The sequence below is a fragment of the Rhinichthys klamathensis genome, unplaced genomic scaffold (genome assembly GCF_029890125.1).
Source record: "Rhinichthys klamathensis goyatoka isolate OS25496 unplaced genomic scaffold, OSU_Roscu_1.1 h1tg000127l_1, whole genome shotgun sequence".
Classification (NCBI taxonomy): Eukaryota; Metazoa; Chordata; class Actinopteri; order Cypriniformes; family Leuciscidae; genus Rhinichthys; species Rhinichthys klamathensis.
The window spans coordinates 5,101,789-5,115,122 of NW_026606664.1; the positions used below are offsets into that span (position 1 = coordinate 5,101,789).

The 13,334-nt window shown below is 36.6% G+C and overlaps 1 protein-coding gene across 1 annotated transcript; it reads right to left on the minus strand.

The window, feature by feature from the left end:
• Positions 1-1,280: 1,280 nt before the first annotated feature.
• LOC130089342 (SH3 domain-binding protein 4-A-like) lies at positions 1,281-3,102 on the minus strand. Its single transcript, XM_056256633.1, has 2 exons — positions 2,885-3,102; positions 1,281-2,788 (listed from the first exon to the last, which is right to left on the minus strand). Exons 1-2 carry the CDS (start codon positions 3,026-3,028, stop codon positions 2,564-2,566), a joined length of 369 nt encoding a protein of 122 aa, XP_056112608.1. The 5' UTR covers positions 3,029-3,102; the 3' UTR covers positions 1,281-2,563.
• Between the last annotated feature and the right edge of the window lie 10,232 nt (positions 3,103-13,334).

The following is a 13,334-nucleotide window of genomic DNA, read 5'->3' on the forward strand; positions in this document are numbered from 1 at the left end:
TAAAGGATACAGCATTTGCTGCTGTAATTTGATGTGTTTGCTCTGCATTTATGTCTTTATGATTCAAGTCATTGTACGTTGCCCTCGTTAATTATGATCGTAATAAAACAATCTTGAATTTATATATTGCCCATTCAACTTTCTGCAAGCTTGTAATTAATTTAGCAATTTAAATATAGTGTTAATTGATTTTTCACAGTCAGCTCTATTGAAGTGCTTAGGGATGCAGAAAGCTGCTAGCAGACTGGGCAGAGGTCAGACACAAAAACCGCAACACACACACACACACACACACACACTCACACTCACTCTAAAGGGCATATACTCTTTAAATGCATTAAAACTCAAACCACAATCCTAGATATAGTGGTTGTAATATCTGGGTGGATGATAAGCAAAACTTTGTCGATTTATAAGTGCTATTATGAAAGCTTGACATAGTTAACAGAGGATTAGCATTTCTAATTTAGGATTTTGACCTTTTTATCACTATTTCTGCCTCAGAGTAAAACAAGTAAAAGGTAATTGTGAGACATTTAAAATAACTTCTCAATAGTTGCAAGAACAAAATGATTTTGCAATTGTGATATATAGTCAATAACAGGAAATGAAGTCACAATTGTGAGATGTACTGTCGCAATTATGAGAAATAGTCACTATAACAAAATTTTATCGCAATTGTGACAAATAGTCAAATTTATTAACCGTTTTATGAACACTTACAGTAACGAGAAATAAATTCCCGATTATGAGATAGTAGCAATAACAGGAAATGAGGTCATAATGGTGAGACATACTGCCGCTATTGAGATATAGACACAATAACAAAATTTAGTCAGAATTGTGACAAATAGTCGAATTTATAAACCGTTTTATGAACAGTTGCATTAACGAGAAATAAATTCCCAATTGTGTGATAGTTACAAGAACAAAATGATGTTGCAATTGTGATATATCGTCAATAACAGGAAATGAAGTAAGAATTATGATAAACAGTCGCAATAACAGAAAACGAAGTCAGTTTTATGAACAGTAACGAGAAGTAAAGTCCTTATTGTGAGGTAGTTTCAATATTGCAAAAACAAAACAAAAAAACATTGCAATTGTGAGATATACTGTCGCAATCATAAGATATGAAGTCATGATCGTCAAATATAAAGAGCACTTTGAGAAAGTTGTATTAAGAACCAGTTGTTATAATTATAAATGACAAATTTGCAATTATGAGAAATAGTCACAATAAAGAGGGAGCTGACAAATCTAACAACAACATTCTCTCAATTTACAGCTGCTTTATTGAATCCATGGGAACAACATGGGACAGCATGTTTAATTAGTTTTCGTGCTAAACATTTGGCTGCAACTAAGACAATGTGTGAATTATAGCTTTTCAAACAATCACTCTTAAAGAGCTAACACAAAAACAAGTTATACATGTGACAGAACTCTGAATCACAGATATACATATATATATATATATATATATATATATATATATATATATATATATTGCATACACATTCACTTTTTTTCCCTACATGCTGTTACAATAAACAGCACAAAATCTCCTTGACATGTACAGGTCCGTGAAATGATTATTATTCAAAACAAATACACCTGCAAACATAAAAATATCTAAAATTGGAAAAATTGTATATCAGGTACAAAAAATATAGAACACAAAAGAAAAAAAATCATCAGTCATAATTTAAATAAAATCACGCTATGATCAATTCATCTGACTGCATTTGTTTCTCGACAAAAACACTGAATGAATGACTCACGATTGAAACTAAAGCAACACTGCAATTTAATACCAAGTACATGGTGCGATATCTCTCTCAAAAGCAAACTTTGCAAAAGCTTGAAAGGATGAAACACATGATCCAGTCTGAACCTTTCCTTTTTTCCCCACAGTCTGAACTTACCATCTCATTAACACACCATACGCTTCTTCCTCTCACGTAACCAGTTTGTGGTGTTTCATGTGTCTAGTAGTAATACTAATCCGTCTTCTTCCTCGTACAGAGCAACCGATCAAATCTGACACAACAAATAAAGATTGTGGAATAAAAAAAAAAAAATCACAAATGTGGAAAGCTCGAGCATTTGGCAACAAATTACAGAACGGCTAGACCAAGACAAACGTGGGTAAACGTGACGTCACAAAATAGACCTTCGTTTTTAGTAACGAACCAAGATGAAATCTGCTTTTTTTTTTCAGAAAAAATCGTTCTTGAAAAACGTGATTGTATAAATTTCCTTTGTGCCATCCAATATAAAAAATATAGATATCGCAAAGAACAAAACTGATAAAAACAGCTTCAGAACTCTAAAAACAATTGCTACACTTAAAACACTCAGTGTTTTGGCTTCATTGGCTTTCCGCATGCCCTTATATGGACGTGGGCGGGTACAGGACGTCCTCGCGGTTATTGGATTGAGGTAAACTCACAGCTGACGGTGAAATAGAAAAGTGTATATCCGTTAAAAGTTTAGCAGTCTTCCGAGGTGATGTCGAAACTCTGAGGTGTTGCTTTGCGAGGATTGTGAGGAGGTGGAGCTAAATGGCAAAGTCATCCTGAGGGGCGGGGCTAAAGGCGGAGCTTCGAAGCAATTCGAGGCAATTGACTAGGATAAGGGTGCCGGTGAGGTGTTTCCAGCGTTTGGTGATGGGATTCTTCATCCGGTCCAGCCCCATGTGCAGTTCGTGGATGACATCGCGGTAACTGTCGCCAATCTGAGCGGCCCATGTCAACAGGAAGTCGTAGGCTGGTTTCCACATGGCCTGAAATTATGAGATAAATGTAAATGGCTATATCTTGTGAACTCACAAATGTAAACTGTACTCTTCCATATTGAAAAGTAGGTTTAGTGTCCTTACTTCACTATCCACCATCCCGGTTTTGTCTCTGTGCGGAGCCTCATAGGCCTCCATTTGTTGTTTGGATACATGGGCGAGTTTTTCAGCAAGTTCCCTCCAGCGAGGAGCCACTTCCACTGCCGTCGTCAGCAACACAAAGTCCATGATGAGCCGGGCCACTAAACCCTGACAATCTATTTTCAGAAGAGCCTGGGAGAGAGAGAGCGAGACAAATGAAGAAACATTATATTAAAGACATCCTATTATGTTTTTTTTTTTTTTTTTTACATTTTTAATCTTCAGGGTTTAATGTTGCTGTTTGAGCATGAAAAAGGTCTGCAAAGTTACAAAACACAAAGTCACTCCAAAGGCAGTTATTCTCTATATCAGCAAACACTGTTTCTTGAGTTTTCTTTTGGGAACGAACATGTCACAATATTCCTCATTTAAATAATTCCTGTTCAAAAAATACGCAAAAAAAAATAAAGGGGCAAGGCCTGGTTGAGTTGAGTTAGTTGGTTGAAACTCGCGGTTATGCTAAGGGGTGTGACATTTCTGAAACACTCTCGAAGCGGTTGACCAATCACAACACACTGGTCCAGCCGACCAATCAGAGAGCACACTGCCCATTTTGGAAGGAGGGGCTTCATAGAGACAGGAAATAAACATAGCGTTACTGACAGACTGGGAAGAGAGGAGCTGCAACAATGTCAAATATGTAAAAAAAATAATGTTTTATTTTTTGGACATAAAAAGATCTAGTAGACCTCAAAACCAATGTCAAGACTTTTTAAAAGGGTATAATAGTTCCTCTTTAGTTTGATATCCCATAATCAAAGTTATTAAAAGATTGAATTCTTTAGAAGAGTTTAAATGTGTACAAATATATTGAAACAGGCCAAAAATATAATCTTTATGACCTTCATACAGAGTTTGAAACATGTATCTGCAATTTTGCAGTCACATTTTACCCGAAAGATTTGTGTTCTTTTAATTTAATGTTTCACAAGCAACACTAATAACATTAGTCCTGCCCTCTGGTCCTGCTTAAAATGTTCATTGTATCTTATAATGACACCATAGAGTTTCATTAGAAGTTATAAGGACATCTCTAGTTTCTATATGGTGATATTTTGAGTTCAAAACACGACTAGAAATCTTTCTAGAGCCACATATGGGCTGGCAGGTATGAGGTTATATATTGTAACGTACGGACAGAGGCGGTCGGATCCATGTGCAGAAATTTATTATAACTTGAACATAAACAGAAATAAGCCAGGCACACAAATAAACAAGGGCAATCCAATAACTCGTGGTGTAAACAGGCGTAGGTCGAGGCAGGCAGCACAGGTTCGCAAACAGTCCAGGATACAGGCAAAGGTCGAGAGTCCAGGGGAACACGGAGAAACAGAACAGGGAATAACGCTCAGAAATGCACGCTTACAGTGTAACAAGACTTCGCAAAGGACAAAGTCAGGAACTCAATAACCAATAATGAAACACAGCTGAACATAATAAAACATAACGAGTCCATGGGGAAAACATAACACAATGAGAGAGTGCCCTCCAGTGGCTCTCAAGGCCACTACAGCAGCCGATCGTCACATATATCATGGAATTGTCAATGTTTTTTGTTTGTTTTGTTTTTTACATTTAATTTGGCCTTCATTTTATTTTATAAATAATGATATATTTTTGTTTGTGTTTAAATTTTTCTTCATTGAATTTGTCTTCTAAGTGCCAATCAACAGAGAAATTAAGAGATACCTTTAATTAGTTTTTTAATTGATGAAATATTCCAAAAATAGGCCTTAAAATATGGTTATGAAATGTATTAATATGTTTTGATATATTATATAACAGGCATATATAATACCTGAATATACAATACTTTTCAATAGTTTTTGGGATGGCAAGATTTTTAAATGTTTTCAAAAGACGTTTATTTGATGAAAAAAATGATTTGTTTTCTATTTGAATATATTGTAAAATGTAATTTATTCCTGTGATGGCAAAGTGGAATTTTCAGCATCATTACTCCAGTCTTCAGTGTCACATGATCCTTCAGAAATCATTCTAATATGCTGATGTGGTACTCAAGAAACTGTTCTTATTATTATCAATGTTGAAAACAGTTGTGCTTCTTAATAGAAATATTGTGTGTGTGTATATATATATATATATATATATAATATAATGTGAAAACAAATGCCAAGCATATTCAAGCAAAACAGCTTAAATGAAACCACACAGCCAACAATCACACAGACACACACATATACATAGTGTGAGAGATTAGACACTCTTCTCCATGACAGCCGTATTTCTAAATCCAATTGTGTGCGAGACATGATCCTCCCAGCACACACACTCACACACTATAGAGAGTGATCTGGCCTCTCTTAGAAGAGGAAATTAAAATAATGTGAAGTTAAATGCGTTTTAAAACAATGCCCAGGTGTGGCAGAATTACAACAGTGTATACAGTCATAAAGAAAGAATGGATAAGGTAAGACAAAAATGCAAGGTCGGGAATTTGTACTCTTCTCTGTGCAGCCCTCCATGGATGAGTGACTGAAACCTTCATTGGACCCGACCAACCCCGTTTCCTGCCACACACACACACACACACAGCAATGTTTGGAATGAGACGGGACCCCTGGGGTCCAGCAGAATGGAGTGGTAATCCCTCTCTCTTCCATGCTTGCTGCCGAAGAAGGGAAGAGAGGAAAGAAAAGCACAACTAGAGCCGGGGAAGAATCTCAGTGAGACGATAACTTAAGATGTATACAATCATGAGAACGGCCGCACGTACCCCGACTCCCTGTTGGGTAAATAAAGTCAATGACTTCCTTTTCATTGCTTGATGGAGAGACACTGTACATGTGTAAGGGAGACGAGGGAGCAGGGAGGTGGAAACTTCCGGAACTGGGGAGTAACGCTTCAAAAGCGTGATAAAGCTGTGAGGCGACTTTAGATTTATTCCCCTGCAGAGCTGAGAGTTCTTTTGTTTAAAGGACGCATTAATATTCTTTACCGCCTCGATATGAAACAACTACAGAAAGTTTCGGTAAATCTAAACCTAAAGGACAGACACTTTAGTTTGAGGGACAAAAAAAACAAAGGAATACCTACACATTTTTTTTTTTTTTATAATAACCACAAAATAGTTAACTATATACTTCATAGTATAACTAAATTGAGATTTTTATCCAGAAATCATGTTAATATATATTTATGTTTATTGTTTATATGTATCAAAGATCAAAGACTCACACAGACCTTTTATAAATATGATAATGAATATGAAAATATTGAAAATATCTTATTTGATTTAAATAATTATATCTATATACATACTCACTGTGTATACATAATGTAAATTGTGTAAAAATTTAATTATATATTAAAACGTGTAAATAAAATAGATATTGTTAATATTAATCTATATTTTATATTTTTTTACATTATTTTATATATAAATATATATAGTTAATCATTATAAATTAATAAAAATAATCATATAAAAATAAAACCCTAATATTATAAAATTCTAATATACACACATTTTATATTATGTTTATTATATAATGCAACAAAAACATTCCACTGCAAGTGTATGCGTTTATATGCACACACACATACATAAACACACACACTTTTTTTATTTGGAATAGATGGAGACTCATATAAGAGATGCACATCTTGTAGTTATATGCTTGTATATATATATATTGCTTTGACAGTATCTCACACCACAGGATGCAAATAGCCTTTTATATGAATGCGGTAATGCTTTTCTGAAAAAGCAATTTCCATCTATTCTCCCCCATCTTCTCTCCATCTTTCTTTCTCAGTTTCTCTTTTAGCGCACTTTAATTGATTGCGGGCCGATCCACGCCTGATCTTCCAGACAAACGCCCTCGCTGCGTTCCTGGCCAGAGAGTAGATTCTCGTTTGAGATCTATTGAAAGCACTCAAGAGGTCTGCTGATTCCTGACATTTGGGATGAGATGGCAAAATGTCACAGTCATTAGAGGGAAAAATACGTTCAGCTGAACAGCCAGGGTAATTTTCTTTCTTGCCAAATGGCCCTGTAATTTATTCTTTTTGGAAGGCTCAACTCGTGTATATGTTCACAAGAAATGCACAGAGTTGCATTACCGCTCCTAACAACACCTCCAGCTAACCTTTAATGAATGACTGATGAGTCTTTCAGCTAATAACTTGCAAAGATCTCAAATTTCCAGTTGCATTTGCATAATCTCTACAACACATTAGTAAACCTTTCTAAAAACAGATCGCTTCAGAAGTTAGGGCTGTATGTTTTTGATTCGCTAAAAAGAGCCGATTCCTAAGAGTCCTTGGTTGGGAATCAAAATGCACTGGCCACACAGTACTGCACATTTGATTCATAAGAGTCATTCGTTCAGGAATCAGACTAAACGGGTAGCGCTGTATGTTTTTTGATTAACTTCATAAGAGTAATTCATTGGGGAGTTTAACTACACCGGTCGCACTGAATTGCCTCATAAGAGTCATTCATTCAGGAATCAGACTACATACATGGTGTATGTTTTTAATTCGCCAAAAATAATTGCTTCCTAAGAGTCATTCCTTAAGGAATCGGACTACACCGGTTACGCTCTAATGCCTCGTTTCCACAGAGCAGCACGATACAGGATAGTTTAGTATGGTACGCAATTTTTTTCGTTTTCACTGTCAGAAGTTGTGAATGGTACCCTAATTCCGAACTGTACCGTACCACTTTTTTGGGACTCTTCCGTTGGGGTACCTAGCACAGTAGTCCGGTACTAAGGGTGGAGCTAGACTCAATGCAGAACATTGATTGGTTGACTGAGAATCGTTACTTGCGCGTGCTACAAGGGGAATGACAACACAAGAGGTGCCATTTTTTAAATACAGTTGAAACACAATACCGTTTCTTCTTGTGACAAACAGCCACATGCCGAGAAGAAAGAACAAGATTTCCTCCATTGTTGTTTCCTGTGTCACTTTCTTCATCGAGCAAGAATGACATCGATCGGTACACCACGCCTATCAAGTAAGATCAGGGTTTACCGTCCTGAATTGTACTGTACTGTACCGGTTTGTGGAAATGAGCCATAGCATGAGCAATCCACAGTCATTAGTTTGGGAATCAAACTACCGTTGTGGTGCTGTATGTTATTGATTCGGTAAAAAAAGGATCTTGTTCATAAGAATCATTTGTACACCAATTGTGCTGTCAAAGAGTTGGACCACATGGGACCGTTTCTGGATCTGAACAGTAATGTGAAGGACTGTAGGTGGTAGTCATTACCTTACCCTCGTCAAAGAACAACTGATAGAATTCCCACTATGAATGAGTCTCCAATGGTTCTTTACTCCAAGTCAGAAAGAAATGGATGGCTTTTAAATGGATGGTTTATTTATTGTTTGAATGTGTCTAGTCAGTCCAGGGTCGAGCGTCTATTTTCAGAGATGGTTTGGTGAACTGGCACTCTCTGTATAGCTTGTATTTATGTATTCACATCCTGAGCTTTTTCAAGTCTTTCCGAAATGAACTCTATACACAATGGGAACAATGTTTGTTTTACAAGACTATAAAGAGTATCCACTAACAGAGTACTCAAGTCCAAAAGTAAAAAAAAAAAAAGGTTACAAAAACCATGCAAGCATAATTGATTGGATGTTTTGGTTTAAAGACCTGGGAAAAACGAATATGCAAATTCAATTAGATGTCTACTAAAGCATAAACGGCTTCCTATCCGTCTTTCTGATTAAAATCTGACTTGAAAATGCAAAGCCTGAGTTACAACATCACCTCGCTTGAATACATAACCAAATTCCAGACTCAGGGGAATGTAAAGTCCCTACTGGAGTGCGGTTGGAATGTAACAAGAGCATTACAGATGCATCTAATTGGACCAGAATACCTCCTGAATTACCTGGTTAATAAGAGAATGATGAATCGTGAAGGAATGGGACCACAGGCATGATCAGAATTCTTCTGCCTATCCATTACAAAGGAATGTTCCGGAATTAGAACACACAACATTCCGTAGGCCAGCAGGCCACCTGTTCGGAATGTGACCGTTTTAATGAGATTAAAATGGATGATGCTGTTTGGAATTGAGCAAATATCAGAACTCTAAGTAAACTTATGCATCTGAATAAACTGCCACAACGTTATCGAAGTCAAACAACATCAGAGTGCAGATGCCAAGCTCAATAAGATGCTTCAATGTACAAACAAGAAGACAATTGGATTTGGGAAGGTGTAGTTATGTAGGGAAATATCTGAGGTAAAATTCAAAGGTTTGTCAATACAAAGAGAACACTTTTGTATACTTTTTCGAATATTATTACCTTTCGTGTAGTGTGTGATATAGCTGTTTGTGAATGTAAAAGGTCTGCAAAGTTTTAAAGATAAAAATTCACGACTGAATGGTTAGCTGATGAATTTATGTTGCTGAAGTGTAGTTAAATATCTTCAAGTCTTTGATTAGCATATTCTGTCATGATAATCTATAAATCGCTCGTGTTCCCGGGGGCGGGGTTTATGTGAATCTTAGGGTTAGTGATGTCACTAACCCGAGAGGAATCTCGTCCCTACCAGCCGTTTGTTGTAGTCCAAATTTCTTCCTTTGCTTCGAACTTTGAGCGTTGTAACTTTGCAGATGTTGTTTATGCTCAAACAGCAACATGACACAGTAACTAAAGTTAGAAAAGTGAAATCATAATCAACCGCCCCTTTAATAAGCCTATCACTGGATTCAGAATAGCATACCCTTCCTATTTCAGCCATATAAATATCTATTAACACTGATATTGTGCACAAACATGCTGGGACGCTATAATGCTCTACACCACATGCAAAGTAAAAGTATGCTATAGCATGAGATTCCATAGATATTTAGCCATGTTTGCTAACTCGAGCTTTTTAAAGTGAGTTAAAGGACTGGGCTGGACTTCTCACAGACTTGCATTGTCAGATAAACAGATATGAAAATCTCCGGTTTAGCTATATGAATGAAAACACTACATCAATGGCTGAAGTAGCCTTCAGTTTTATAATGCAGCAAACTGGTCTTCAGGGACTCAGACCTGAAAGTGGGATTGAAACCAATTTCAGGTTTTACAGGAAAGTTACAATCACTAAAAAAAAACAAAAAACATTAATGGTGTCGGAATAGTGGCTGACCGGTTGACTATAAGAGACATGCTCTCAAATGGGATTGCTGAGCCACTCGTCCTCTGCACAATTTCGTCCACTTTCATCTGAGACAACCTGATGGGAATGATGGACAGATGAAATTGACCTGTGAGCTTAGGAACGGTGGCATCTCATTTTCTACAGTTTAGATGCCTGCTGTGGCATCCTGCGTTTCGGTAGTTTAGAAAGGGATGGGAAGCCGAAAAGATGGAAAGAAAAGAAACAGCAGGGGGGGGGGGGGAGGCAAGCTGATGAGTGGGAGGAAGACGAAAGATTTTCTTTCTTCGTTGTAAAACTGAATAAAATGAACCCGCCAAGGATTTTCTATCTCTCTAGTGACAAGAATAATGAGCAGAGTTTTATTTTCTAGTTGAAAGGCTTTTTGCCTGTGCGGGAGAATGTTTAATATCAGATTTGTTCTGCATTCTGGCCAACATATTACAGGAATAGCTCACCCAAAAATGACAATTCATCACTTACTCACCCTCATGTCTTTCTGTATGACTTTCTTTCTTTTGTGGAAGACGCAATAAAAAAGTGAACGAGGACCTCTGTGCTCAAGCATGATTTTAAAAGCAATAATAGCAAAAGTCTGAGACCATATTGAAAATATTAATTTAAACAAATAATTTAAAGAATTTCTTTATGCCAGATTTTTCCAAATTATGCCAATAATATAACTTGTAATGAACACATCTGGATTAGAAAAATTAGAAAAATACAAAACAGAATAAAATTAACAAGCTATCTTAGACTTCACTATATACATTTCCATTACTTTTAAAAATTTGAATAACTTCCAGAACTTTTTTCAGGTCTAGAAAAACTACAGCTTAAAATATTTTTGTGATAACATAAAAATACTATTAAATGATTATTTATACAGTAACTTTATAATTTAACTATATAATATTTTTATCAATCTTTCCAAAATGGTATCTATGTTTACATTTTACTTTCGGGTCCAGCTGACTCCCTCCCATTAAGTTTAATTTCAGGGAATGATGGGATGATATCTCAAGCACTCAATTACCAAGTGATTCATCACGACATCCACCATGTCATGGAAAACGAATCATAGCTGCTGGATTTATCTTGACCTCCCTTGGCATCCTCCCATTACCTGGTTTCCCACATCATCAGATAGATTACACCTGCCAGGATCAACCATTGGTACCACACGACACAGATCTGACATATCTGACTGAGAGCTGTGAGGTAAAGGTGGTTTGTAGTCTGCAGGGTTAAGGAAATAAATTTATGGCAAATGTCTGCTGTCAGAACTCACTGTGCAGAGGAAAAGAGTAACTCTATCAAATTAATAACCTCTGTCAACAAGGCCATTGTCTTGTTGTAAGTTGTAAGACGTTATTTATTAGGTAAGGTCTTGATAACACAGTGATATATTTTAGTAATAATTCCAACTGATTTTGAATCGTTCATGCAGAAGTGCAGTTAGCATAAGTCAAAGTCTTGGAATGCGGTTCTGAAAAGGTTACTGTGATGAATGCCAATTGGTCTTGCTAACACATTTGAGCTATGAGACTGAGACAATGGATACTTATATGAGGCATTTAAAAGTACGAACAGCGAACCACTCGAGCAAGTATGTATGTATATAGCAAAACAAAGCCAATTGCCTTTAAGATATAATTGTTTTTTTCTCTAGAAAATGCACTAGTTGGATCAATGTAATGAGAATATTTTTTTATATCAATATCACACACACACACACACACACACACACACACACACACACACACACACACACACACACACATACCTACTTAACCACAATGTGAGGACGTATGACTGGGAACCCTACCTTTAGGGACACCCCTTTCTGAAGGGTCTAGAGACAAAAGAAAGACATGACTGCACTTCTGGAGAAGCTGTCATCACACTTATCACTTGATTTTATTAATAAAAGTCTTCCTTAAAGACCTGACATTTTGCCTTCACTTTAGGGACAGTATTTTTTATGTCCATTTTGGGGACATTAAACACAAACTCTGATCAAGTCATACTTTGAGGACCATGGTGATACACAGACTCTGGTTAAGTCATACTTTGAGGACCATGGTGATACACAGACTCTGGTTAAGTCATACTTTGAGGACCATGGTGATACACAGATTCTGGTAAAGGTATAATATCAGGACTTTGTTGAGATGGTATATATTTAGTGAGTAAACAGTTTTTTATTTTTATTTTTATTTCGTCAAGATCACAGAAAATGGGTAGCCAACATTTTTGTCTGATTTGTAGCTTGAGATGAAGTGTCCTTCACTGCTCAGTTGGGGAATGACAATTAACATTCAGAAATATTATTCATTTGACTGTATTTGATTGATTGACTATCAGAGAGAACCAAAGATGGAACTGAAGACAATAGTGTCATTATTCAGCTCAATTCTATTTCAACTGTAAAACAGCTCTACAGAAGTCATTTAATAATTGCTGAAATTTTACAAGTTATGTGCCTGAAGTAGAGGTCAGCACAGGCTTTAAACTTAAGCCCAAACCCGGCCCGTACCCGAAATCATTTAACCTGACCCGAACATTACGGTTATATTTTAAGCCTGAGCCCGACCCAAACCCGAGGTCCGTTTCTCAGTAAATTGCTTTTTTTTTGTGCAATATGCTGTATTTTATGATTGCTTGCCACGATAATTAAAAAAATAAGCTACATGTACAAACACCGTTTCACCAAGGCACATCGGCCCCTCATCAGTCAGCACACAAGAAAAAAAAGAGAAAAAGCACAGAACTTACTAATTACGAAACTTTGATGAGGTTGAAAAGGTGAAACAGTCATAAATTCCCCTGGAACCCAAACATTAAACTTCATAAAGTTTGCGCAGTTGCACAACTATTTACACAAATATAGCCTATCCTTCTCAGTCCGAGTTATGAATGAAGGGAACAGCATCGCGAGCTGATGTTTCAGCGCATCCTCTGACTGCGTGTTGTGACTGAAATTGTGTGTGCGGGAGCACATGCACAAAAAAGTTTTGTAAAATGATATATGATAAAATAAAAATGATTCATATATCATTTTACAAAATTGTTTTGTTTGTTATTTCGATCACATCACAATCAGAGGAGGACGGCTGAAACTGCACACATCTACTTTCTCTCTCGCGTGATCGTATAATTACGATCACAACACAGCAAGCAGCCGAGCACACGGCACGCAAACTAATATATATATATATAGCCTAAATAGTTTTTCTAAGACCACGGCCTGCA